This window comes from Linepithema humile, chromosome 2 (genome assembly GCF_040581485.1).
Source record: "Linepithema humile isolate Giens D197 chromosome 2, Lhum_UNIL_v1.0, whole genome shotgun sequence".
Classification (NCBI taxonomy): Eukaryota; Metazoa; Arthropoda; class Insecta; order Hymenoptera; family Formicidae; genus Linepithema; species Linepithema humile.
In genome coordinates, this window is record NC_090129.1 from 25512245 (window position 1) to 25538759 (window position 26515).

At 36.9% G+C, this 26515-nt stretch overlaps 1 protein-coding gene across 7 annotated transcripts in view; it reads left to right on the forward strand.

Moving 5' to 3' along the window:
• Positions 1-7059: 7059 nt before the first annotated feature.
• Shal (Potassium voltage-gated channel protein Shal) overlaps positions 7060-26515 on the forward strand; it is a 105639-nt gene continuing 86183 nt past the window's right edge. For 3 of the 7 annotated variants that reach the window (XM_012359893.2, XM_012359888.2, XM_012359890.2), the window contains exon 1: positions 7061-11225. In XM_012359893.2, coding sequence (XP_012215316.1) covers positions 10111-11225 — 1115 coding nt within the window. In that variant the 5' untranslated portion in view covers positions 7061-10110. Of the gene's footprint in view, positions 11226-26515 lie in introns of all 7 variants that reach the window. The other 4 variants (XM_012359885.2, XM_012359884.2, XM_012359887.2 and 1 more) reach the window with 3 other exon arrangements.

Consider the following 26515-nt stretch of genomic DNA (forward strand, 5'->3'; position numbering starts at 1 on the left):
ACCTGAAAGAATTGCTTCGCTAGTGTCCGATGTTCATCCTGCGCCTCTTCCTCTCATTATCAATATGGAAATACAGATTCAGAACACTCGCAAAATTTTGATTATTGTCGCGTGACATTTTATACGGCATTTTTGATGCGTACTTTGTCATATTGGGACAAGGATACGTTCAACACTCTCCAGGAAACGATGGAAAAAAAAGGGATTTCGAAACGATTAGTAATTAATTTTTGCGCGTTAGTTGTCGCGATTATGTTACATTTGAACTACTTCAATGTGTTTTTTACACTCTTTTCACTCGAAAAATACTATGCACTCATACTTTGCGATATTCAAAGCATTTTAATATCTTGTACTGTAATATGCAAATGTAAATATACGTAAAAGTTAAAATAGAGAGTAAAGAATCGCAAAATAAAAGATTCCAGACATAGCACGAGAGGGTGGCAGGGAGGAGGAGGGGGGAATGTAAAGCGTACTGGCTACAGCGTGAACGAAAACAACTCTACTAACGCCACGAGTCGGCCTCGAAACTCTTAACATTAGAACATTTAAACTTGATTTAAACTCGATTTTAATAAATGTTCGATAAATGTTCTATTGTTAAGAGTTTCGAGGCTGATTTGCGTCGTGTTTCGTAGGATTGTTTTTGCTGCATTGTAGCTTGCATGCTTTACATTCCTCCTCTTTTTCCCATCCTTCTCCATTCTCTCCCCCTCTCTCTCTTTCTCTTTCTTTTGCGCTATCGTATTCCACCTTCGTGCGATAATATCCGAGTATTATCTTTGTCTTAATATAACAGAGTACGCGTCAGGAGTGCCGTATAAAATGTCGCGCGATAATAATCGGGTTTTCCCGAGTGTTGTAAATCGTGTTCCTATACCGATTGTGAGAAAAGGAGAATGCTCAGAATCGGGCACCGGCGAAGCAACTTTTTGAGGTATTAATAGTATAATTATTACCTGTTATCTGCAAAATGTTTTACATAAAATATTATACAATGTAACGCACATACAAAATTGAGAAATATTTAGTAAAAGATTTAGAATATTTAATATTTATAATTATTAGATTTATTGATATATTTATTATTTAAAAAATTACATTTTTCTGATAAATATATAATTTATTATCTATATAAATATATAATTATATAATTTATTATATATATAAATATATATATATATATAATATACATAATTTATTAGATGTTTGCGTAAACAATGAGTAAAAAATTTAATATGTATAATTATTTATCAAATAATTATTTTACTAATTACTATAATTCGAATGTACTTTGTATTTCATAGATCAACTGTGATCAGCAAAACATCTCCTCTGTTACGCATGGTGTCAATGAGTTTTACTTCAATACTCCAATTTGCTTTTTATTTCAATAATATTAAGATAATGGATTAAAAAGTAATGTAAAATATATACTCTCGTATAATACAACATAGAGATCGTATAATATTAATCGTTTAAAAATTTTATTTTTGCGCATGTTCGAAGTATTTTAAATTGTGCAGGCATTAACTTCTAAAAGAAAAATCTATTTATTATTTTGATAAATTTATTCTTTGCGATTTGCATTATGTATATTTTTTTTATATTAATACAAATATTACATTATTTTATAGTTTTATTTTATTAAAATGGATGGGCTCTCTTTAGAACTTAGATTACGTGAATCATATATTTAATCCTGGAGAATATGTATACACAAAATTTTTATAATGCACATATATACATGCATACATGTATGTATATATTAATTAATTGTCTTTTTCCATGCAAATATGTTTATATTATAAGTTTGCTTTAATAAGAGGAAATAAAATATTGCATGAAATCTTTTTATTCATTTCGCAGTAATGTAACAGCGCAGCATTTCATGAGTAAATTAACCACAATCCATTTATTTGCATAACTTATTGTTTATTCTATGATAGCAATTTAATATTATTGTGTTATAATATCGGCGTTTTGTTGTTTCTTCTTGTGTATTCATATTAAGTGGTAAAAGATTGAATTTATTTGGACTTGCATTGTATAGCAGAATTAACATATAAATTCTGTTTACTCTAATAATGAAAAAGTGGAAATAGTGCAACATTTTTAATTGAGTCCTTCAAAAATAAAATTATTTAAATGAAACTTTCTTCATATTAGAAAAATATGAAGATATAATTTACATTTGTTATAAGAGACATAGATTATTCCAAATAAGAAAAATATCTGTTTGTAATGCTATTAATATTTAAAAATATAAAATTATTTTCTTAAAAAATAATTACAATTGCAAGAACTCCTTATAATTGGTATCAATAATCATTAAGCGCAAATTATATTATTTTATTTTCAAGTTTAATTAATATTTACAAATTTTGTAATGTACAATTATAATGAGGAACATAATTCTCTATACTATTCTATTCATACTCGAATCGTTTCAATCTGATAAGAGATTTGTAACAATCGGGAATCGCGGAGTCTACGAGCGCTTCTCGCATCGCGTTGGTATAAGTTTCCGAAGAAGACTATCTCGTTCGTTATTCGGAGCTGCAACTTTCGACAAAGTCAAATGGCCCTGTGGGGAGACGGCGATACAACTTTTGATGGGGGCGAAACTCTTGGGAAACTATACGGTGAAATTTTACCAGGACGGACACGTAGAATTGCCTCCGCGACAGGACACGCAACTCTTAAAGGCTTTTGTGCTTTTAACACTTCTGTGTGCTTTTGATGTTCTTGAATAATCCTCTTAGAATGTCGATACTAAGTTTCGAACTCGCAACTAGCGTACGAGCCGTGACACTTCCGGCGTACTACTTGCGATCTGTTTGTTTTAATTAATTTCTTGCTTGGTATTTTGAAAATATTAATCATTGAAATGTTGCACAATCAAACTTTTCTTATTGTATAAAATACATGCTTTATTGAAAGCTTTAAGAAATTTATTAAATGGCTATTATATTCAGAGACGTAATATTCAATTAAAAAAAAAAAAAATAATAATATACAAGAACAATTAGTGAAATAAAAATAAATTTTAAAGCTGATGGTCAAATTTGTAAAATTAATTAAATATTGCAGTTCATCAATTAATTGAGTTGCGTTATATCATCTTCTGGGGTTTTCATTTCAACCGGTAATATTGCGGATCAGGAAAAGTAGGAAAAGATTCGAGATTTTTAACGAAGAGCTTAGCAGATGACTCAGTGCAATTACCGAGCATTTCGCAGCTTTGGCGGAAGCTTGGCCTTGTTTCTCGCTGGATGATTTTGCGTCCTTAATTTCTGCGATTTTTAAGGATCAAATATTTCGGATTTGTGGGTTATGAAAGCAAATAATTTCTTTCGTGCTACAGTTTTGTTTTTTAAAGCGTCGCGAAAATATCTCGTTGTGAAAATATGATATTGTATTATTTTATCAAAACTATTAATGCATATTGTATAAATTTATTTTAATAATAGTGATTTAATATAAAGTATTTATTTTTATATACGAGAAATATATAAAATTATTCTTGATATATATTTTTATTATTTATAAAGTTTATATACATATTGTATTGTATATATACATATAAATTGCTCTAATTTAATATATCAGAAACATTTTATTTATTGCCGAAATAATATTCAATTTGTAATCCAACTATTTTAATTCACGGTGCAATAACATCCATGTAATCGGCACAATGCTGCGAATTTTTTGTTGTTGTCTTTTTTTGCTGCAATAACGATCGCAAAAAACCTGCCAACGAAAAAAAAAAATCGCCGATTACAAACGGAAACGTGACGTTAATTGAAAAGTTCCGCGTGAAAGGAGAAAGAGAGAAAGAGAGAAAAATACGCGAAAGGGACGCGAGTCCCTCGTTTGTGGAAAATACTCCGGGAAATACTCGGTCGCATTTATTGCAAATCCGAGGAGTTGTATTTGCAAAATCCGCCGGAAGGAGGTCATATTGCGGCGTATCGCTACTTCCGTCGCTTTGTTCAAACTTTCAGTTTACTTCTCGCGTATATAGTCCACCTTTTTATCGGTGATTTTGCAGGATTTTTCTGACTGTGATAAATTGTCGCGCCTAAAGTCCCTTACATTGTCTAGTACAAATGTAGAATATATAAAAGGGATGTGTCAAAATGGCTACATTTTAGATTAGATTCGTTTTGTATCAAAGAGTTAAATAATTGACGTTTCATTAAACTATCATAACTATCATTTCCAGCAAAAATTGATTATAAATTTTGATTACACATAATGTAAAAATGATTATACTGATTTAAAACTGACAACAATACTTTTTTTATTTTTTTCTATATTTTATATTATTTAGCTGCTTAAGAAAATAATACTAGGGTATGTCAGAAATTATCCGTAATATCCAAATTACGTTTTACTTGAAAAAATTGCGGATAAGTTCTGACTTACCCTCGTATTTTGAGATATAGGTATTTTGAAATGTAATTTTTTGGAGTATAGTTTTGTTCTTGTAATTTATCGTATAATTTTTCAAATTTTTTGTGTTAAAGTCAGTATTATGGTAGACATTTCAAGAATTTTCTGCAAAAACGATGTCTTACGGAGATGTTACTAGTCTACCTAAACATCCTCTTGTCTATACATTCTCATCTCCAAGTTGCACTTCTTCGCACGTTCATTAGAGAGTTGAGAATTTATCTGTCGACGCTCGTTCTTCTTGCATCTGTCCTTGATTTTTATTGTTTGCTATACTGAGTTACTTATTCCACAATTAGAGACGAATTTTGTATAATAATGTTTTCGGTTTGATGTAATATAATTATATTTTATTCTTAAATCAATACCAGATCTACGCATTTCTAGAAATTGCACAGAAATAAGAGACCTCCCCTTTGTTTTCTTTTTTTCTTGAATTCTATTCATAGTGAAAAATAGAAACTCCTTATATATATTACTTCGTCTCAAAGCCTCAAAGCGAAGCGCTACTATCAGAACGACAACAAGGAAGAGAACTGTGAAGCCACCTGCGCTTCGTTCAGCCCAAGACAGATGAACTGGAGCTTAAACGAAGTGTCTGTCTCACAGCAGGAAGCTAAAAAATAACGCAACACTTAGCGGATGAGCAAAGGAAACATGTGAGACACGTGGTAATGAAACTGGAAAAAAACAAAAAGTAGTATGCAAGAATAAAAGAAAGTAAAAGGGGGTCTTTTATTTCTCGGATAAAGCCGGCACGTTTGCCAGATGAAAAAAGCGCAAAAGAACGTGGAGCGAAATCGTAATCCATAGAGTTGGCTCGATGGTAATGAACAGGAAATGAAGGGCATGAAAAAATGTAAAGGAAAAAGCGACGGAAAATGCGAACACAGCCCGAGAGCAGTCGTTCTTCCTAAAATGCGGGGATCGTTAATCAAATAAGCCTGCAAGAATGTTCACATGATTTTAAATTCTTTTACTAGAGAAACGAGTCAACTTAACTTTTTTACAAATGCCTTTTACAATGGCAAAACGAGTTAATTGGTCGCAAAAAAATTTAAAAATTATTCGTATATACGTTATTACATCGTATACGTTATTACATCGTTTGTGTTAGAAATAAATTTTCTGTGGGTACGTCGAGTTACATAATTTATCTTTAATTACTTTTAACTATGCGCGTATAGGGAACGTTTTCGGTCATGAAATTGCACGGTTAACAAATTAAAAAAAAAAAAAAACAATTGAAGTTTAGTAATAATTCAAAATTCACTGAAAAAATGAGGAAAATAAATAAAATGAAGAATGGAGGAGATGACAGAGATATAAAAGAGGAATCGATTGAAAGAGTAGATAAAAAAAGGATATTAAGGAAAGATAAAAAAAGCGGATAAAAAACTGTCAAGAAAAGACGAGACAAACGATCTGAAATTACAGTTTGAGGTGAATATACGAGAAAAGGGAGTGCGAGTATAGTGATTGATACTGGTGATGGAAACGGTACAAATACAAGAAAGTCGAACGAAAAGAACTGCGAAGAGAATGGAACGGTGCCCGGCGGATAACACGCTAGCGCGCAGATAGAGTAAGTGGTGGAAGAAGCAGATAGAATGGGAAACTTTATTGTTCGCCAGGGACGGAACGGAAGATGAGAGAAGGCAAGAGGAGATAATAGGACTGGATTTAGCTGGATAATCGCTCGTGGCGCTGTCAAACAAGAGGCGCCAAACAGAAGAGAGAGAGAGAGAGAGAGAAAGAGAGAGCAGCGCACCCGTCTTTATTTTATTTACTATTTCCATTTATGCGCGATACAGGCAGTGAGAATAATGGTTGAGTTCATTACGTTAGGTTAAATGTCGCGTGAAGCCATGCAAAAGATAACTGCTTTTCCGTCTCTTTAGATTTGAACGATAATGTAATATAAGAGAGCTAAGATTAGCTAACTGCGGGATAGACTTAACCGTCCATAAGGCGGAATAAGTCCGTAGCAAGCTCGATTACGGTACAGTACGACGGATTATGCGAGAGAATAGCAGAGTAAACTGGAGTAAGCCGAACTGACTTTATATTAAAATACATAAATGGCGATTTTGTGAGGATTTGAGTGAGATGATTCGTGTTGAGACATTAATCGTGCGAGATGAAGACAGAGGGGCTTCCTCGCTGATGGAAAATGCGGAGAGCTCGTAACACTTCGTTAGAATGGATTCATGCGGAGAATCGCAGCGAGCGTTGGCAATGAGGACAAAGGACGAAGGAATGAATGAATACAAAAATAGGAGAAACCGCAACAGTACGATAAATACGAGGGTTTGCGTGAAAGGCGTCAAGCGTGGCGGGTGACTTCTACCCTTCCCTCTCCCCCCCCCCCTCACTTTCTCACCTCCTTTCTCTTTTTCTCTATCTTTTTTTTCTCTCTCTCTCTCTCTCTCTCTCTCTCTCTCTCTCATTAGAGAACCGCGCGAATGGAGCGAGCGGGCGAAGCTGAAAGCTAGCGTTTCTCAAAGCGCAAGTAGGCTAAAGTGGAAATACGGGGGCAGCGGTAGCGGATCGGTAAGAGAAGGGGGCGGTTGGCGGCGGGTGCAAAAGGGGGATGGTGGTGGGAACCGTGACGTCATCGTTGAGGGGTTGCCCGGGCAACGGGAAACATTCGCCGCGTCGGGACGCCGACGCGCGTCGCCACCGCCGTAAAAATCAATTTAGACCTTGGCTAGGTGACCGCTCCGTGCTCGCTCGGCGCTGCTGCGACGCGGCCAGCTCCGCTCTCTCTGGCGAGGCGACGGGAACCACGCTTCTCTGGAGGTGCCGGGCTGCCGACTGCCACCACCGCACCACCAGCGAACCACCACATAAGCTCGGTGTCGCGAGCCAAGCTCCGGCAGTCGCGAGCGGCCAACTCATCGAGCGGTTGCTCCATCGTGGTGCTTGCGACGGTACCGCGCGCGCAAAGGCGCACCACACGCATTTACATACAACGTACACGTATTACAGGCATACACAATCACCACGTATACGCACGGGAGCATCCGCGCGTACGCACTGCTGGCGCGCGCGACGCGCCGCATCACGCAGTGGAAGGAACAGCGGTGGAGAAAAGCTCTCGGGCGAGGGAGAAAGAGTGGTACTCGCGCACCAAGTAGCTTCGGGCATGGCAAGACTCGAGCTCGTGTGCGGATCGCAGTGCGCACAAGCTTGCGGAGAATAGTCGAAGCGGACGCCTGAGGGGGAAGATCGACGTGCGAGCTTCTAGTGCCGGAGCTTGCGGAGACGCGCTACCTTCTCGGGGAAAATTCCGTCGTGAAGACTCTCGATCGAAATCTGGCGGTGCTTCCGAAATCTGCGATCGGCGAGTCGCGAGGAACGAACGTGTGGAGCTTGATAGGTCTGGATGCGTCGCGGGAGTAGCACGCGCGATGCTTGCGTAAGCCGTCGCGTGTGTCGGTGAGATAGCTTCGTGCTTGCTCCCCGGCGATTGTCAGGGAAGCCACGAGGAAGGAGTCTGGGACCACACAAAGAGAGAGACTGCGTGAGACAAACTTGCGCGATCAAAGAGGAAAAAAAAAAAAAAAAAGAACAGCTCGCGTGTGCTGTCGAAGTGCCCGATGAACGAAGCTCGCTCGGCGTTTAGTTCGAGTGAATGACAAACGCCTTTTTTTTGTTCTGACGCGAAGCACGGCGGAGCTTTAAACAAGTACGCCGGAAAGCTGCGGACGCTTTTCTTTCGTTGATTGTTTGGTGTTTACTCGTAAGCGGTTTTTCCTCTATTCTATAAGCAGCTTCGGCAAAGCTTCATCCCTGCAAATTTCAACTTTAAATGTGTACAAGCTTGCGAATGCCCGGGTAATATGCAAAAGCCTTGCAGTAACAAATGAAATTCTTCTCATCTTCAGCCAGCTGGCATTCACAAGCGAGCAGCGCTTTGAGGAAACATCTCTGTATATAGTGCCCTAAAGAATATTTTGTGAAAAGCTCTACGCGTGAACTTTATCCGCAAGGTACACACAAAGAAAAAAAAAAAATGTTAAAGAAAACCTTCGATCTTTTCGCAGTACTAAATTTATAAGTGTATCGTGATCTTCTTCGAGCCTTTAAAACGAGTTTCTTCTTAACGAGTGTCCTTACAAGAGAAACGTTTTATCACTCGTTATGTGAATCTACAAAGCCTTCTCGGCTCGATAGGGAAACGTATCGAGTCTTATCTACAAGCAATGTCGTCGACAATCGCTTTTTTGAGAAGTGCACTACTATCTATATAAGAATTTAATGAAAAGAACTTGCAAGCTCGAGAATGTAGTATCCTGGTGGATGTTTGCTGGGGGAGACTCAAGCTCAGGCTCTCGTGGTGGCCGAAAGCGAGCCGAAACAGGTGGAAGATCTCCGGTGCGATACCCTGAAGAATACCTCGAAGAGCTATCACGCGACTATCGATGATGGTGGAAGGCACGTTGCCAGAATGCGATTGGTTGACCCGGCGCGCGTCTCTGCTCCGCTCATACTTCGCTAGACGCCGGTCGTCACTTCGTTAAGCTCGATATTTCCTCGAGGGATCAATAAAAAGAAAAGGGAAAGAAAAAAATCCTTAAGGAATGGAAGGCGTGAAATGAGGAATTTTGGATCGTAGCTGACGTTAGATTGCCGACGTCGATGTCGTCGTCGTCGCAACATTGGAGAGGCAAATGTTGCCTGACCAGTTAATAGGTTTCTTCAGGGTGTCATTACGACCGAGGACCTTATAACGAGGAATGCGGCGAGGTACGACGGGTCTCGGTAAGAGACTATTTCCATATCTGATTTTTAAAGAGCAAGAGCGACGATAAGAGGCTCTAAAACAAATCGAATTAGTTCTCGGGAAGGAAAGTTTCGTTGAAAAGTGTAACGCGGGACGAGTAGTTAAATAATTACGTAGATAATACGTAGATAAGCGAGCCAAATAGATGGAAGTAGAGCGGCTGTCGATTGCGAGAGAGGCGTGTAGCAAATAGATCCTGGATGTAAAAATTATGATTGGAAGAAACGTTAAAAGCTGAAGAGAACTTAAATTAAAAATAGAAATTAGCAACGTGATTGTTGTTTGGGAAAGATCTAGGCTAATATACATACTACTGATTGTGCGGCGGCCTTGAAGAAGCATGAATCAAACGAATATCAGTTCGAGCTGACCTAAGAAGAACCGAAGCAAGAAATAGCGTGTTCTATGCCACAAATTGAAGGGAGGAAGTCTTTAAGTTCAAAGGATTTATCAGATCTGTGACTGTAAAAGAAATCTTTGGAAGGCTGCCAATTGGGTACACAAAAAATCATTTCAAGTTTATTGCAGAGAGGATATCTAGAGTATCATCGAGAAAAGGTCGACGAACATTCGAGCGGCGCACGATGCCGTAAATTTCAGTTGGTAAATGCCGAACGGCGAAGAGATACCTTACGCAATCTCAAGAGTTTTATCCCTCGTCGAAACAAGCATTTATCGCAGCCGATCGATGCGAGTCGAATCGTCGACGTTAGACTTATCATAGATCTAGATTTAGATTGTGCAAAGAGAGGCTATCGAGGGGTGTCGACTCGGCGAGGCCGGAGTAGAGCGTGCTGCCAACGCTTCAAGTACGCTGGCCCTCCCGCTAATCCTGAAGGAAGATTCCACCTTCAAGCATGGCCTCGGTGGCAGCGTGGCTGCCATTTGCCCGCGCGGCGGCGATCGGCTGGGTGCCGATCGCCACACACCCACTGCCACCGCCGCCGATCCCGAAAGATCGGCGCAAGGCTGACGACGAGAAGCTGCTGATCAACGTGAGTGGCCGTCGCTTCGAGACGTGGCGCAACACCTTGGAAAAATATCCGGACACGTTGCTCGGCTCGAACGAGCGCGAATTCTTCTACGATGAAGAGTGCAAGGAATACTTCTTCGATCGGGACCCGGACATCTTCCGGCACATCCTCAACTATTATAGAACCGGCAAGTTGCATTATCCGAAGCACGAGTGCCTGACGAGCTACGACGAGGAGCTGGCGTTCTTTGGCATCCTGCCGGACGTGATCGGCGACTGCTGCTACGAAGACTATCGGGATCGCAAGCGCGAGAACGCCGAGCGGCTGATGGACGACAAGCTGAGCGAAAATGGCGATCAGACCCTCCAGCAGTTGCTCGACATCCGGGAGAAGATGTGGCGGGCTTTCCAGAATCCGCACATCTCCACCGCCGCGCTGGTTTTCTACTATGTTACCGGGTTCTTCATCGCCGTGAGCGTGCTGGCGAACGTGGTGGAGACTGTGCCGTGCGGCAATCGTCCGGGCCGCGCCGGCACCCTCTCGTGCGGCGAGCGCTACAAGATCGTGTTCTTCTGCCTCGACACCGCGTGCGTGATGATCTTCACAGCCGAGTACCTGCTGAGGCTGTTTGCCGCACCCAGCCGGTGCAAGTTCGCGCGCTCTGTGATGTCGGTCATCGACGTGGTCGCGATACTGCCGTACTACATTGGACTCGGAATCACCGACAACGACGACGTGTCGGGCGCGTTCGTGACGCTGCGTGTGTTCCGCGTATTCCGTATCTTCAAGTTCTCGCGCCACTCGCAGGGACTACGAATCCTCGGCTACACCTTGAAATCCTGCGCGTCCGAGCTGGGTTTCCTCGTGTTCTCGCTTGCGATGGCGATCATCATCTTCGCCACTGTTATGTTCTACGCGGAGAAAAACGTCGACGGCACCAACTTCACCTCGATACCCTCCGCCTTCTGGTACACCATCGTCACGATGACTACGCTGGGGTAAGTGCTGTGTTCTTTGTAAATCTCTATCGATGAGTCGTAACGAATCTTTTATGCATTACCTATATAAATTATGTATTATATAAATGATACATTGCTCATCTCATATATAATACATGCATGTATTGTGTCTTGTACGTTAATATTTATATTCCTCGTACCTTTTTCTTTTTTATTTATGTGTCTACTGTTATGAATCGATACTAGCTACAACCAACCTTAACGCCTGAATGATTATAATGTTCTGCTCTTTTCTTCTAAGGGCGAATCATGATAAAAACTTCGTACGCCCGCTCGGAAATTGCGCTTTAACAAATACAATGATCCTTCCATATTATTCGTTCATTCGTTCTTTTCTCGCATGTCAATTTTTATTTATGACGATATGTTAATCTTAATGTGTTTGGGTTATCTTTTATATAATATGGAAATAGGACATATTTTTATTTCAACAGATTGTTGCAAAGCAAAAAGAGCGATATATATATTGCGTGTAAATATTTAAACCTTAAATTTAGAAACTTATTCGAATGAGGGAAGTTGCCGATAAATCGGTTTTCGCTTTCGTAACTTTTGAAACTGACGCAGCGATAGAGTGCAATAGTGCATTTACGATGCGGCGAGGTTCGTTATGCATCCCATATAATACAAGTGAACTGTACGTAGAAGTGCATGAGAGTTTGAGCATTCGACACAATCTGCCAACCAACTTCAGCGTCGTTATAACTTTTTAACGAGAGCGTTACAGTCCCTTGCTCGTATGTTGTTTTTTTATATAAAACTTTGACGCTTAGTGTTTTGTGCTTTGAATTATTTCGGCAATGCGTGTTTCCATCAAGTTTAATCGTGCTTCTTACTTTCTTCGAATTATTATTGCTCTGGCGCTTGAATAATTTATAAAGCTTCAAACCTTAAAATTTAAGATGTATGTTTCAAAAATTCAAAATTCTTTTTTATAGCTCTCAAATTTTCAAATTTTTGTTTCGGGAAACGCTGATTCGCGATTCCCCAGGTGGAATTTAAGATAATTCATATATTTGTGTATTTATATAATATTAAAATATATTTTAATGAATAGGAATATGTTATTACATTTATACATATATTTGATTTTCGAAATCTTTGAATGTTAGACATTTACTTGATTAAATTTCTTGTCGTATTTTTGGAAAGAAAAGTTTTAATTTAAAACTTACTAAAAGTTTGTATCATGTATAACAATATTGTGGAGTGTATGTGTTGCGCAATTCGTAGTACAAAACACTCCATCAATACTCTGAGTTTAATAATTATCCAATCTATCGGATAACGAGCGTAATAAATTCCGTTTGGCGGAAATATTGCCGTGGCTCGAAAGCGCATATTTGCGCGAAATTTACTGGCTCATAAAATCCTGCCCCACGTTTCGCCAAGCATTTCCTTCCTTTCTTTCGCGGTCCGATATCGGAAATGGCCACGAGCACAAGCAGCAAAAGTCTCGGACGCATATCTTCCGTATTCTCGCGAGCTCGCGCGCGTCCGATGCTTCGGAAGCGCCGCTTATTTTCTCTATTTCGCGACACGACTGCTATTTCTGCCCGGCCGAATCTATGCCAATGGTATTTTTGTTGCGTTTTCGCTCGGACAGCTGACAATCACGCTGTAATCCGAGTCACCGGGGACCGCCCGGTAGTTGCACCTACTTGTTACCCGCGATTTAGATCAAGTTTATTCTTTCTTACTTGATCGCATTTTTCGACTGCATTTTTTCCTTTATGTGCATCGTCCATGAGAGTGTCGTCAAATACTGGACGATGTCCAAACACTTTCGGAAGTGCTCTTCTAGAAAGGTCTACTATCGGGAAGGTTCAACTGGTTCGTATTGATCATGGAATGTGAGTACTGAGAAGGAGGGTCGGTGGATTAGACAGTGATGATTGTGGAATTGGGCAGAAGTAGGTCATGCTTCCGTCTTGAACGTAAATCTTCGGTTGAACACTTGACTTAGATTTGAGAACTCGAAGAGCAATAGCAGCAATAGTTTATTTCGCCCAAAAATTCTTCCTTACAACAATTATTATAACATCAAAATAACATGATATCCGACGTTTTTTTTTTTTATTTAAAAAATAGATGTAATATATTATAAAAAAGTGATGATTAGATGCTAGGATTAGCAGAATTAATTTTATATCAAGAGACAAAAATATTTACTTCGTACAATTAATGCAGTGTAATAAATTTATGAAATTGACTCGAAATTTCAAAGAAACTTTCTATTATTTTTTATGTTTTGAAATTCAAATATTTAATTTCCAAGAACATTTTATTTTTATATTTCTCAGGTACTGTGTAGGCGTCTTGAAATTTCAGGAACCATCATTATTCTTACCTTGTTTCTCGGCAAGCTAGTAGAGAGACGTGGCGATAGTAATAGGACACTCTGTATGTAAATTATATCGCTCAAATAATTTTATGCAAACTATTTTGTCTAACATTATCGTAAACGACGTGTAAGCGCGAAGCTTCGTATAATGCCGCGGTTCCGTTAGAGCGCCGGATGAGTCTCGTAAAATAGCGCTAAAGATAATTTCAGCATAGATCCGGATTTAATGGATAACGTAATGTGTATTCATGTCCGGCTCGAGCAGGAAAAATCTGATTTGTCCGTAAAGCCCGTAGTGTGTCGCGCTGCCTGCCTACTTTTTCGTGTGTCAGCGCTGCCTTAGCGTTTGCTTTGCAATTGCGTGTCTGCAGGACCAGGACAGGTCACTTTCTTCAAACTTTAACGAGAAGGATCAACAGGTGCCTCGAAGGTTCGTCTAGTTGCACAGCTAGCGTGATCCTTTTTTAATCTACAACGAGCCGAATAGCGCGGCTGCCGATACGAATTAGCTTCGATCGAGGCTTATGCGGTTTCGGTTAAAAAAAAAAAAAAGAAAGAAAATTGGTATTAAAACCTATACGCGAACTTTCCGAAACGTAAACACGTTCGTGGGATTAGTCGCAAAAGTTTTTGCTCATCATCGAGATTACGTGGTTCGTATATAAGCGAAGACACCATTCAACCATCCGTTTAATTCTTTATCATATAAAATCTAATTTCGCGGAAATGAATATTAATTTGCATGTAGAGCATAAGTTTCCGAAAATGACAAAATTAATTGCAATCGAATTTATGAATTAATTTGTTAGTCACATTTTATGTAAGATAATATTATTTTTGGAGGATATAAGAAATATTTATGTTTATAATAATATGGAGAAATTTTGTTACACTAAATTACATTACGTTAAAAGTTACTTTTTAACCTTTTTACATCGTATATAAATAGAAAATTGCAAATTAAAAATCGATCACACGTTTTATTTTACAAATAAAGGTCCGTGTATTTTGTGAACAAAAATAGAATTTTATAGGAATATTTTAGTGGTCCTCTTTCCAATCGCTATGACCCAATAATGTTCTTCGAATACGATTGAGCGCTAGATCGAGTTTCGTAAACCGTGCTAAACTAATAAACAGGTCAACGCTTTAAAGTGCTAATAAGAGCAATTGTAAAATGATAGCAATCACGGCCAAATAAATCGTGGAAATTTCAGTTTTGTCGTCTCGCCGTCTCGTATATCGCCTCGACCTGTATGTCGCACCTGTGTGTCGAAATTTATCTGACTGCCTTCAACACGCGCATCCCGTCGATGCGCGCCAGCATGCAGGTGCAAACTCTCGGGTGGCCGGCCGCGTAATTCACGACGGGCTGTTTCACACGCGTTATTTTTGGCGCTGCGACCCGTCACATCTTACGTACGCATTTTACACACGCGTATCCGAATGATGTATGTTATAACACAAAAGAGTCAGGCAGCTGGCAAGAATGAATTTAGAACGGGAATCGCGGAAAATTCATATGGCAGCGCTAGCAGATTTTTAATTTAGCCTGCATCTGCGGTTGGTGCCGTGAATTTATCACCGTGGACGGCTCATTCATTAGGAATTCCTTGTAATTAGCGATGCTTTTTATTTCACATAGATACGTAGAAAATATGGCCTTATGCTTTGTATACATAGATGCACAAAAGCGACATACATCAAATTACTATTTTCACGGATGTATTTCTCTTGTTTTTTTAATTTCATGAATATAAATCTGAATAATGCTGTAGTAAATTTCAGTCTCTCTTAAATTGATAAGATTGGATAATGCGTAATACGTTCGGCAGTACATCTTATTTCAGATACGTCTTTAGAAAACAAAAAAAAAGCGGAAAAAGTTAATACTGTAAAATGAGTTAGACAGCATTAACAGTAAGGAAGTTTAAAGGGAAGAAAGTTTAACGCCATTCAGTGCCGAGATTGTTTACTAGCAACGGGAGTATCGTGAATATCTAAGTTGACATCAACTTTCTTGGGTATTAAATCACATTGCAAACTTGATTCATTGTGATGCAAAGTCTACTGGTGTTATTCAAACCTATTTTCACATAATCATTTTGAAATTTAGGACTGATTGAAATTGAAACGATCGCTTTCGTGTTTTTGAGCGTAAAATGGGCGCGTTTAGTTTCCGTGGGACGCTGACTTTAGAGAGTTAAAATACTGTTTCGAGTTTCCGTGAAGCGGGTAACGGTCGCCGTAAACGAGACTTAACAACGTTCGAAAGGAAAAAGGCACGGGCCTTTAAAGAGTCCGTTCGAGATCCTGAGAGCTCGGCGCGCTCGGCGGCGTTATTCAACCCGCTATAAGTAGGACACAGTCTCCCAGAGATCTCGTGTCGTATCGCGCATAGTGCCTTATTCAATCTGCTCGATACACCCTATCGGCCAATCTCCCGCCAATGGAATCCATCGAGTGTGAATTCGCAGCGGGACGTGAATGAACGTCGCGTTCGATACGACGACGTGCGTTTCGCGAACCCGCTGCGAATACAAAAAATTGAAATCCAATTGGAAGGAGATGTGACAGCTGACGAATGTAAAATTACCTTCTCGAAGATTCAATCCAAGACTCAATGTGAACTATTGCTCTTGCCAAGATAAATTTTACGGCACATGAAATCTACTTAATTGACTTTAAATAAGTTTAAGATTCAAATAAGTTGAATTTGATGCAATCTCCTTTTTTTTTTATTTTTAATGATAATTTATGTTGATAATTTAAATTGTTAAAATAATAATTATATCTTATTGCCATTCATTAGGACAAATAATCGATGTCTTGGTTTTTTCTTAATCGTTTTAGTTTTCCTGATGTTATTATCTTTCCTGTATTTTAATGTAGATACATGTATACGATCTACTGTGCAATTCCGACGATAAATTTGTATAAATTTTATAGGAATTTGAATTCATTTTCGATTGCTTGACGCATTTATATTGTAGCAAATCGAAAATGTCCACTTTCCTCAAGAACGAATTTATCAGAAAGAATGGCTTGCGCGACAGGTAGCATATGGATAAAAAGGGGTTATCTCGCTTGGAAAATTCCCAAATCTAAGAGGCGAGTCTGTGTTACACCGAGAACAGATTTGTGCACGGACTCGCAACTCTGCAAGAATCTAATATTCTCTTTGGCGGGCGACAAGGCGACAAGAAAGAGAAAGTTTCCACAATCTAATTAATTTATACGATATACGTGTGCATATGACGCATATATGGTAATGCTGTTCTCCCTCGGAATATGACCGTGCAAATTTTGAGGAAAATTTCTTCAAGCACATGCGCGCCGTCTTTTCTCGAGAGTTTATTTAGGTCGCGAGATGGGGGTGGATTAAGGTGTGCACGTAAAAAATAAGTACAAGGGCGAACTTCCTCGAGTTTCGTATCCGCCGCGTCATTGAGTTCCGAAAATAAAATCTCTCAAGTCTATATGTTTCACGCTACAGTCGCGAAGATCCTCGGGAGATCATAAAGGGGGAATCCTCGAAAATGGAAGGGCAGAATTACAGAATGATATAATGTATAATACGATGTGATGATAAATTCTTATTTCAAGCTGAATTTGTTTTGACTAAAATTTAAATACGACATCTTAACTCGACATAGACATTGACTTTAAAACTGAACTTGAAAACCCTTGCTATTTCGGAAATCGTATGTCGTGCAAATTATTTGTACAATATACACACACATTTTTATATTGAGATTATTATTATATTAAATTTTATGCTGTTCTACTTTTACATATTCATACAACCGAAAATTTTATGCATGCTTTATTTAGGGAGTATGGATTTCCTAATATAATAATTTATAACAAGAAATTTTTTTACACTAAAGTTATTCATTAATTTGTAATTATAATAATAACCTTGTAAGTGAATTTACTTCAAATTAATTTTAAACTCAATTATTTTTCTTTGTTTCATGAATAATAATCTCAAAGAAATGCACAATACTTTTCTGGGTTAAAGTATAGTTAAAGCAAGTTATACGTATGAATAAAAAATTGTGATGTGATCAAAGGAAATTGCGCTATCACATAAAATTAACCGTCGTTGCTTTCAAAGATTTTTTCCGGGGATTAAAAACTCGAGGCGCTATCGAAGGTTCGTTTGCGCCAAGTTTAACACGAGGTAGCTTTAAAAGCGACGTTGACGTGTGCCTTAAGGGCGGAAAAATAGGTCGAAAGGTAGTGCAGGGATAACGAAGAGGAGGGATTGCAGGCATCGACAAACACTTTGTCGCGACGGGTGAGCCTGATTGGCGTACCGCCAAAACACAGACTTTCCAGCCACAGTAATGCGTGCTTTTTTCTCGGCCTAATGCGCTTCCTGCAAGACCATTCCTTTTCTTTCTCTCTATTGCACACCGTGAAAGCCGCAGGATCTGTAAATTGCTCCATTAAATTGGCAAAAGGATTACAAGCCGCAAGAAATCATTGAGTTTTTTAATTGTTTTTTTTTCTCGTTTTGAATTCTCCACACATAGAAATTATAATATATATTATATATATCGCAAATATAATATTAATTTTTGAATTAAAATTTTTATATTAATAAGTTAAAATTTATAAATTAAAATTTTTATATCGATAAGTCTCGTAATCAATTCTATATTGTCTGAAATTTTTTAATTTGGCTCGAATTTATCTGATTTTAATTGATATTTGCTCTAATTAGTTTTGATTCTTGCGTTATGTACGGATTATGATTCATAGAATCGTTAACTTTTTCATTAAAAACGGGTTTCATTTTTTTATCCGTGATATTCTTTTTGCAATTATTTCAACATAGCGTACGTGCAATTATAGTCAGACATTAATCATTAGCACATGTCGTATCGATACGATCGAATGAGGACATATCGCACATTTAGCAGTAGTACTATCGCGATTGGCTCGTCGAGCGGATATTCCGTTCGCCATTTTAATTGCCTGCAGAACGCACATATCTCGGCGATAAAATAGCAATGCATTTGCTTTTATGTTAAAAATAAAGTGAGCTCCTATTAAGTCCTTCGCGCCGGTAACGTATGCGGGGCCAATTCCTTCTTTGACCGTTCATCCTGAATTACGTATTGAATTGTTCTACAGTGTATTGCCCGGCTAATTGGCTGCACTTGCCAAATTGTTGCCAAATTATGCAGACAATGCGATTACCAAAGTTCATCGCCTCGTATACTTATGATTTTGCGAGACTCCAAGAAAGGAAATAATTTATACATTCCGGTTATATGTATAACATCCGTATAACTCGAATCCTGTCAAATAAAGTTGATAATTGTATCATAAATTTTCTTTATCGTCTATATATTTATTAGCTAAAAATGTGAAAAGCAGTAGTCTGCAGCTCTTAAATGGAAGCGGTACACAGTAGAGAAATTTTTAAAATTTTTCTTTTTTTTTCTCTGAAAAAAAGAACACACTGAACTGTCGCGGAAAGACCAATTTGTTTTTTTTTTTATACTAGGTAGGTCATTGATCGCATTTCAGCGACTATGGAGATCAAAATTGCACCTATATGGGCGTAGTTAACGGTGGAATTACTGGGTTATTTTTCTATCGATTTTTTTTATCACGCGTTACTGGTTTCCTCGTGAGCTTCGAACTGACGCTTTTCAAACCTCTCGCTCTAAAAACGTTTTAAGTATTATTCAGTTACAATCAGCAATTTATGATTGAAATAAAAAAGATAAGACACAATGATAGAAATTAAACAATATTAGTCAGGATATTTGACAAATTATTATATTAAGAAAATATTTTATAAATTCTTATGTTTTTATTATTATACCCAAATTAAGACAAACATAAAAAGTATTCTGGCCTACTCTACAATCTCTCTAAAATTTTCCGTAAAGAAAATTTGGCCAAAATATTTTTTATATTTGACGTAATATAACGGTTATTATAATAAAAGCATAAAAAATCGTAAAATAGGCGTACAGATAATTTAAAATTGTTTAAATTAACTGTAGACTAATAATTGTTTTACTTTAACGATTAAACTTCGATTGTAATGGATTGTATTTATTTTATAAAATTTAGCAAGAGATATTGGAATTCTCTTCGTGATGGTTTCTTAATGAATTTTGACACGTTTATCGCATCGTTTGCTCGTTTTCCGTCTTCACGTTTTATCAACCCTCGCACATTTTCCTTGGGAGATTGATTTCGATTTTATACCACGTGGCACACGTGTATTCTATTGGGAAAACACTTTGCTGTAGGGAGTACTGGAAGGCATTATTAAACCGGTCAGACCCTTCCCACTGTGTGATTAATCGTGCGTTTTCACACAACGGTTCCTTCGAGGTGAAACTGAAATCGCTGACACATATTGTGCGATGTTCTACGCCAATACGGAATTTCCATTTCGCTTCGATCAACCGGCTTAATGAGATTGGTTCGAATAAATAATTACACCCATTTGTTAACGCTTTGTACGACAATGGCATCCAAACTGGGGGAGAAAAAATTGCAATTTGCAAATTATTTCTAGGTAGAACGTGTATAAATTATTTCAGTAATTCCTGAGCATGTTAGCGAATCTTTATAAACGCAATGATGCCGTTAATGTAAGCCATTTAGTTATTCGTTAAGTTTTAATTGCAATTAAATTTTATAAAAGACCTAGCACATTAATTTGAACCATTTTAAATTAAAGTGTAGCTTAGGATTTTCTCATTACTCGGAAATATATATCTTTAAAAAACTAAATGAAAAATTATGAAATCTCTTTTTAGAGATCTAAAATTGAGATTGCGATAAATTTACTTTTTGTTTTATTTGTGGCATCAGTGGATTAACATTTTTTTAAATTATTTAGTGACTGTTTTCGCGCCGCATTTCCATTTTAAATGTTTTCCGTGGTACGAATAAATTTCCGGAAATGTAAGGGTTCCACAGTTTCGCCTCCAATATCCAATCTCGTTTTATCTTGTTCCTCACATTTCTCGCTTTCCACTGCGTCTCGTGCCCTTCTCGAAAATATCTGCCGTATTTCTTGTTCGGTGTTCGCCTTGTATCTTGTTGACAGAAAAAACGCGTGATTTATCCTTTCCAATTCGTATGGGGCGGACGTGTACGTTTTTAACCGCAACTACAGTTCACGCATCAATCCCATTGAATCCAAATTTTCTTACAAATCTTTATCAACATTTCAACTCAAATATTTTACGTTACGTATATGTTCAACATAGTCGAATTTTATTGTAGAACCCCTTTATTTACACGGTAAACAATGTTTTATGCCTTGATATATTACTCTCTATTATCTTACTTTTAAATATTTAATTATTTGAATTAGAAAACCAATTTCTATCTACCGGTATTTAATTAATAACAATCAATTAATTATTGACAGAATAATTAAGCGACTTAGCTACTTTAGTTGCTAAATTTTACCAGTTTACATTTAGGCTCCAGCGATAGGGGGCAATATTAATTAATTATAAGATTTGTGTGCTGAAAGATAATTTAGAATGCGATTCATCTAAAAGTCTAATTATAAGATTATAATAAAATTATTATAAGACATATAAAATTATGAGGATTTAAAATTTTGTATATTTCTCTTAACGTGCGGATTCTTAAAATGTTCTAATATGCTTTGCAAACTTAATATTTCTTTTTCAAGTTTACATTGCGCGCAGTCGAACGAAGTATCGCGTGAACAGAAAAATCAATGGTTGCGCGTAATTTTAGCTGTTTATCATTAGCGTTGAAAAATGATTTCTACAGTTTTGCCGGGGGCTGTACGGCGTCTAGTTTTTATATGAGCACTAGCGTTAACAAGGTCCGATTTGTAATTCATGAAGCGCGCAACGGGATGGATTGTATGCGCTGACTGAAAAAAGAACGCCGACTGAAAAAAATGTCTGTTTTCTTGGCCTCCGAGTTAACGCTCTGTCGAATTCATTAACTCTGTAAAAATACATTGCCTCAAGTATGTTACTCACATCTCGCTCTTGTCTGTTAATGAAAAAAAGGGAAGAGCGTTGAAAATATAGATGAAAGTTGACTCTGTATTTCCACTTGAACAAACAAATCATTCTAGAAGCGCAACGAAACTGTCTCTATTTATGTTGCACACTTCCCTGCTTCTTGTTTACATAATTTAGTCACATGTTAATCTTTTCAACGATTTACATTTATTCGGATCATTTTCAGAATTCGTGCACGATTATTCTAAATTTGCTTTTAGTTCAAAATTATATGTACATTGCATATTGTAGTTATATCGAATTATAAGTTATACTACTTGTAAGAAAGTTCTATAAAATTTCTCTTTGTTTTTAAGGAATAATCGCAAGAGAAAAATAAATCTGTCTCTTTTCGTATTAGTTTAATCTCAGTTTCAATCTCACTTTATGTTTATTTGCTATTTTATAGATAATACATATTTATCAAGTATGCTCGATTACACCACTTTATTTATCAAATTTATGTTCTTATGTGTTGAAAATCAAAATTAACATATATCTTACATCAGTTTTATGACGCACATTTTATCTATCTTTAACTCATGAATATACGTTAATGGAGCACTTACACGAGATCGATAACTTTTATTTTACTTATTCAGCTGCGTAATCGAGAGCAATCAATTTTTACATTTGACTTCTGTGAATTATTTGAAGGGAAAAAAACCTGTGGATAAGATACTGAGATTTTTATTTCGTCGATTTTCTCATTAAATCAGTTTGCCATGTTCAGTTTCTACAATGCGGCCTTCCAATATTTTTTCGCGTTTGTTCGTTCTCCATTGTAAGCTTTTTTCTTCCCATAGGATCTTTTCATGGCCTTCCGGCATCTATGTCTCTATCGATCTGCCTGATGAAGGCCGTGTACAAGGCCGGTTTGGGCGGGGTCATATCATGAGGAAAGAAAAAAATTGGCAGCTATGAATCGATGCTTTGAATAGAGGTACTCTATAACTCGATTTCGAGCACGAAGGAACTCTTTTTTGTTTAAAAAAAAGGGTATTTTTTCTCTTTGTATTTTTAAGAAATAAACGTCGCGATATAATGCATTGTTTTTTCTTCTGCGTAAAATTAACAGATGTAAATAATCTTCTGCGAGATATAATAGCAGTTCCTATAAAAATTTCAACGTAACTTTTGTAAATCTTTGATGTTTTTATCTCATTTAATATTAATAAACAATACACCAAACTAAAACCAAAGTTGAATCAGAATTTTTATGGGCGATGTCTGCCAAGAAAGGAACAATAGTGAAATAAATTTTCTGATATTTATATTACCATTTTAATTTGGTAAAGCATGGGAAGCATGAAATTGACTTGAATTGAAATTCAAGTAGATTAACTCGAGACGAAGGCTGCGAGTGGCATAATCGAGCATATTTTTGATACAATTACTAACTCTTAGGTATATATGCAAGGTGATCCGGAGAAACTTTCGAGTCCAGAATAAGTCAGTTTGCCTGTAGAGTGACCCAGTTGCTCGGCGCTAATAAGCTCTTTTAGACTATGGTGTTAACTTCCGGTAAAGCTTGTATTTGATAGAAATTATGTTCGCCTACCTCTCTCACTTCATTTTTTCTCGTTTTTTCTTCGCATTTTTCGTATAACTCTTTACATTGTCAACGCTAAATATGTAAATAAATCCATAAGATTATGGAAGATATATAGATATATATCTTCATAAACATTTTCTCATTTTTATTGTCATAAATCGAAATTTAAAAATTAAAAACTCTATTGAATAACGAAAATGATGAATAAAATGTTATTGGTGGAGAAAGCTTTGAATTTTATATCTTCTGTTTGATATTTTTATGTAATAGTAATAACGCTTTTATGGTAATTTTATTATTTAAAGTCTTCCACCTCGTTCATTCGTTTTCTCACCAATTTAAACATCATTAATTTATCTGCTCTGAAATACGAAAGAGAGGAAGCCGGCGAGTAAAATAATCGCCAATCTATTTGTGCGTTTGAAAAAAAGGAATCGATAGAACCTCATCGATCCGGGATTTCGAGTCCAATTCCGTGACAATTTTTCACGCTCGTCCGATATCGCTTTAAAGCGGTTATCGCGTCGCCGTTTCCAGCCGATAGTGGCCGACTAAAAATAATATCTCCACTCGCCGGGCGTGACATTTAACGGTTACTCGCCCACGAATCGACCCGACTCTCTCAAACATAATTACCCTTTCTCATTAGCCTCTTTCACGGTTTACGGTCCGATCGGCCCCTCGTCATTGCAGATAATCGCCGCGATAGAAGTAGCTTTCGATAAACTCGAAGTGCTAGCCTGATGATGATTTTCTGCCGTAAAAGCGTAAGATAGCACTTTCTTGTACACTGTTCATTTATCTGCAACATTATACAAAGTATATTTATTATGAAGTAATGTATGCCGTTGCCGATTTCTTTACCCTATTCGCGTTATTTTTAACTCTAGTAATGTTCAATGCTTCTTAAACGCTGCATTAATTTCCTGCCATACATGAGTGTAGTGTTATAATTCTAAGATTAGAGCTAAAAGTTCTTCATTAAATGTTTTGAATGAAAATTTGACACATTGTCGATACATTTTCTAATATGCTTTTATTCCTCAAAGGATTTTAGATAGGGAGTGTAACATATAAAATCGATATCGAAACTGAATACCTATAAGTTAATAGCCTCACTCGGCTTTCTATCGTAAGGCTTATATAGCATGTCATTGCTTCAAGCCTTTCAATTATATTATAATCCGAGCAGTTTTGTCTGTCTACAATGTGGAATATATATATATATATATAGACATCATGTCAATCTCAAATTTTAAGTCATTGTGTCTATAAGCAAAATTTTATAGAACTTTGTCAAATAGTTTTAGTAAATTGTACTTTATAAAAGTAGAATTGCATTAATTTTTCTATTAACGAATAATTAAAAGTAATTAATTTTTTTTATTTATTTCCAATATGCACCAATTGTTTTTTGAGGAATAATAACGTATCATGCATTATGTTGTAAAGTGTCAAGTGATTATTGCTTTACGGTTGGTTTCCTCGACACGATGGCGTGTATTTAACGCAACGCAATTAATATATGCGCTAATAGCTTAAGTTTGGGTAATTAAGAAGTTTCTGTGCTGCCCGAAATCTCGCGTATATACGAAATTACGCAAACAAATATTAATCTACGGAGTCAGAAAGAATAATATGATAACAACTTAAGATAATAGCAGCAGTTTATAAGTTATGTACGATCCAAACTTTTGGAAAAACTTGAAAATTTATTTTATGGTGCATTTTTTATTTTATCTGAAGTTCTTAAGGTAATTATTTTATGATATACAGGGTGATTTAAAACAACCTGCCCTTGCAATACCATATTCTTGAGCGAATTCTGAGACGATTTTTTCTTTTACAAAATTTTGTCCGAAGCTTAGTTTTCGAGTTCTAATTGAAAATAGGTGGCAACTTACGAGTTCGATACAACGTGCAGGCAGGGACGTGGCAATGCGTCATGAGACGATAGTAAACACTTGACGGTCTCATTATACGTTGCGCGTCCCTGCCTGCCCGTTGTATCGAACTCGTAAGTTGCCACCTATTTTCAATTAGAACTCGAAAACTAAGCTTCGGACAAAATTTTGTAAAAGGAAAAATCGTTCTAGAATTTACTCAAGAATTTGACATTTCAAGGACAGTAGATTGTTCTGAATTATCTTGTATATATATTGTATATATATATACTGTTATATACTGTTTGTTACAGTCGAAAACTATATGAAATGTAACATTAATTGAATTGAAGTGTAAAAATAATTAATGACCGTAAAAAGATCTTGATTACCCTTGCTAATCTTATTGCATGCTTTCGGTTAATAGCGTCGCAATGGCGTGGCACACGCCATCGTGTAAATTCAGATGGCGGATAATAAATTACAAGATTACGCCTCTATATCCGTAATTCGGGAAAAACATGAAATTAAGTAATTACGTTGGCGCTAAGTGCGCTGAAAATAGTGACTATACAAACAAGACTATGGATTTAAAAATAATGGTGATCAAATTACTTAATTTGTTCTTCGTAATTGCAATTTATTTCAGTTTAATGTTACTAGATATACGTCAGAGTAATTAGGTGTCTTAGGTATAATCTGATTATAATTACACGATGGATATATCTTCATCGAGGAGGAAGCGATTGTTTATTAGTTGCTTCAATGAGTGAGTTTGCGGAGTCGATATTTTTACCGCAAGGATTTTGTGGACTAGAAGGCGCACAATACATTGATGTTAACTTAACGTTGGCCTTCGTCGCACTCAGAATCGAATCTGTTTATTTGACTTGTGTTGAAACGCGGTACTAACATCGCGTGTCATTAAAGTGTTTTCAGGAAATCAGTATAGGGACCACCTCCAAGTACGACCCGTGCTTTCGGATTTCTCTAGAATCTCTTGGTCATCTGCCAAGAATTGTTAGATCGCATTCGAAAATTCGTGTATGCGTAATACAATATCCAGATATTTTCACACATACTAAATCGCAATTTTGATGCAATGCCGTTTGTTTTTCTAATTATTACTTATACTTTTTGCGCCGTGTCTTTCGTGCCGAGACTTTCTCGTTTTAAATTAATTCACTTTTAATTAATAACGCATTTAGCACTATGATATCTTTTTGCCGCTGCGATATAAGATCTTACTTTTGTTATTTTCTAATTTATATGCGATAATTAATTTTCTTTTTATGTAATTAAAATTTATGTAATTAATATTTTCTCTTCTCCTATTGCTTTTTTTCTGTGAATTCTCAATTTGATAGGAACATTTTATTATCTTAATCAACGCAAAAAGCTTTTTTGTAACTGAATATCTTTTTCTTGTTAAAAAGACGGATAAAATAGGG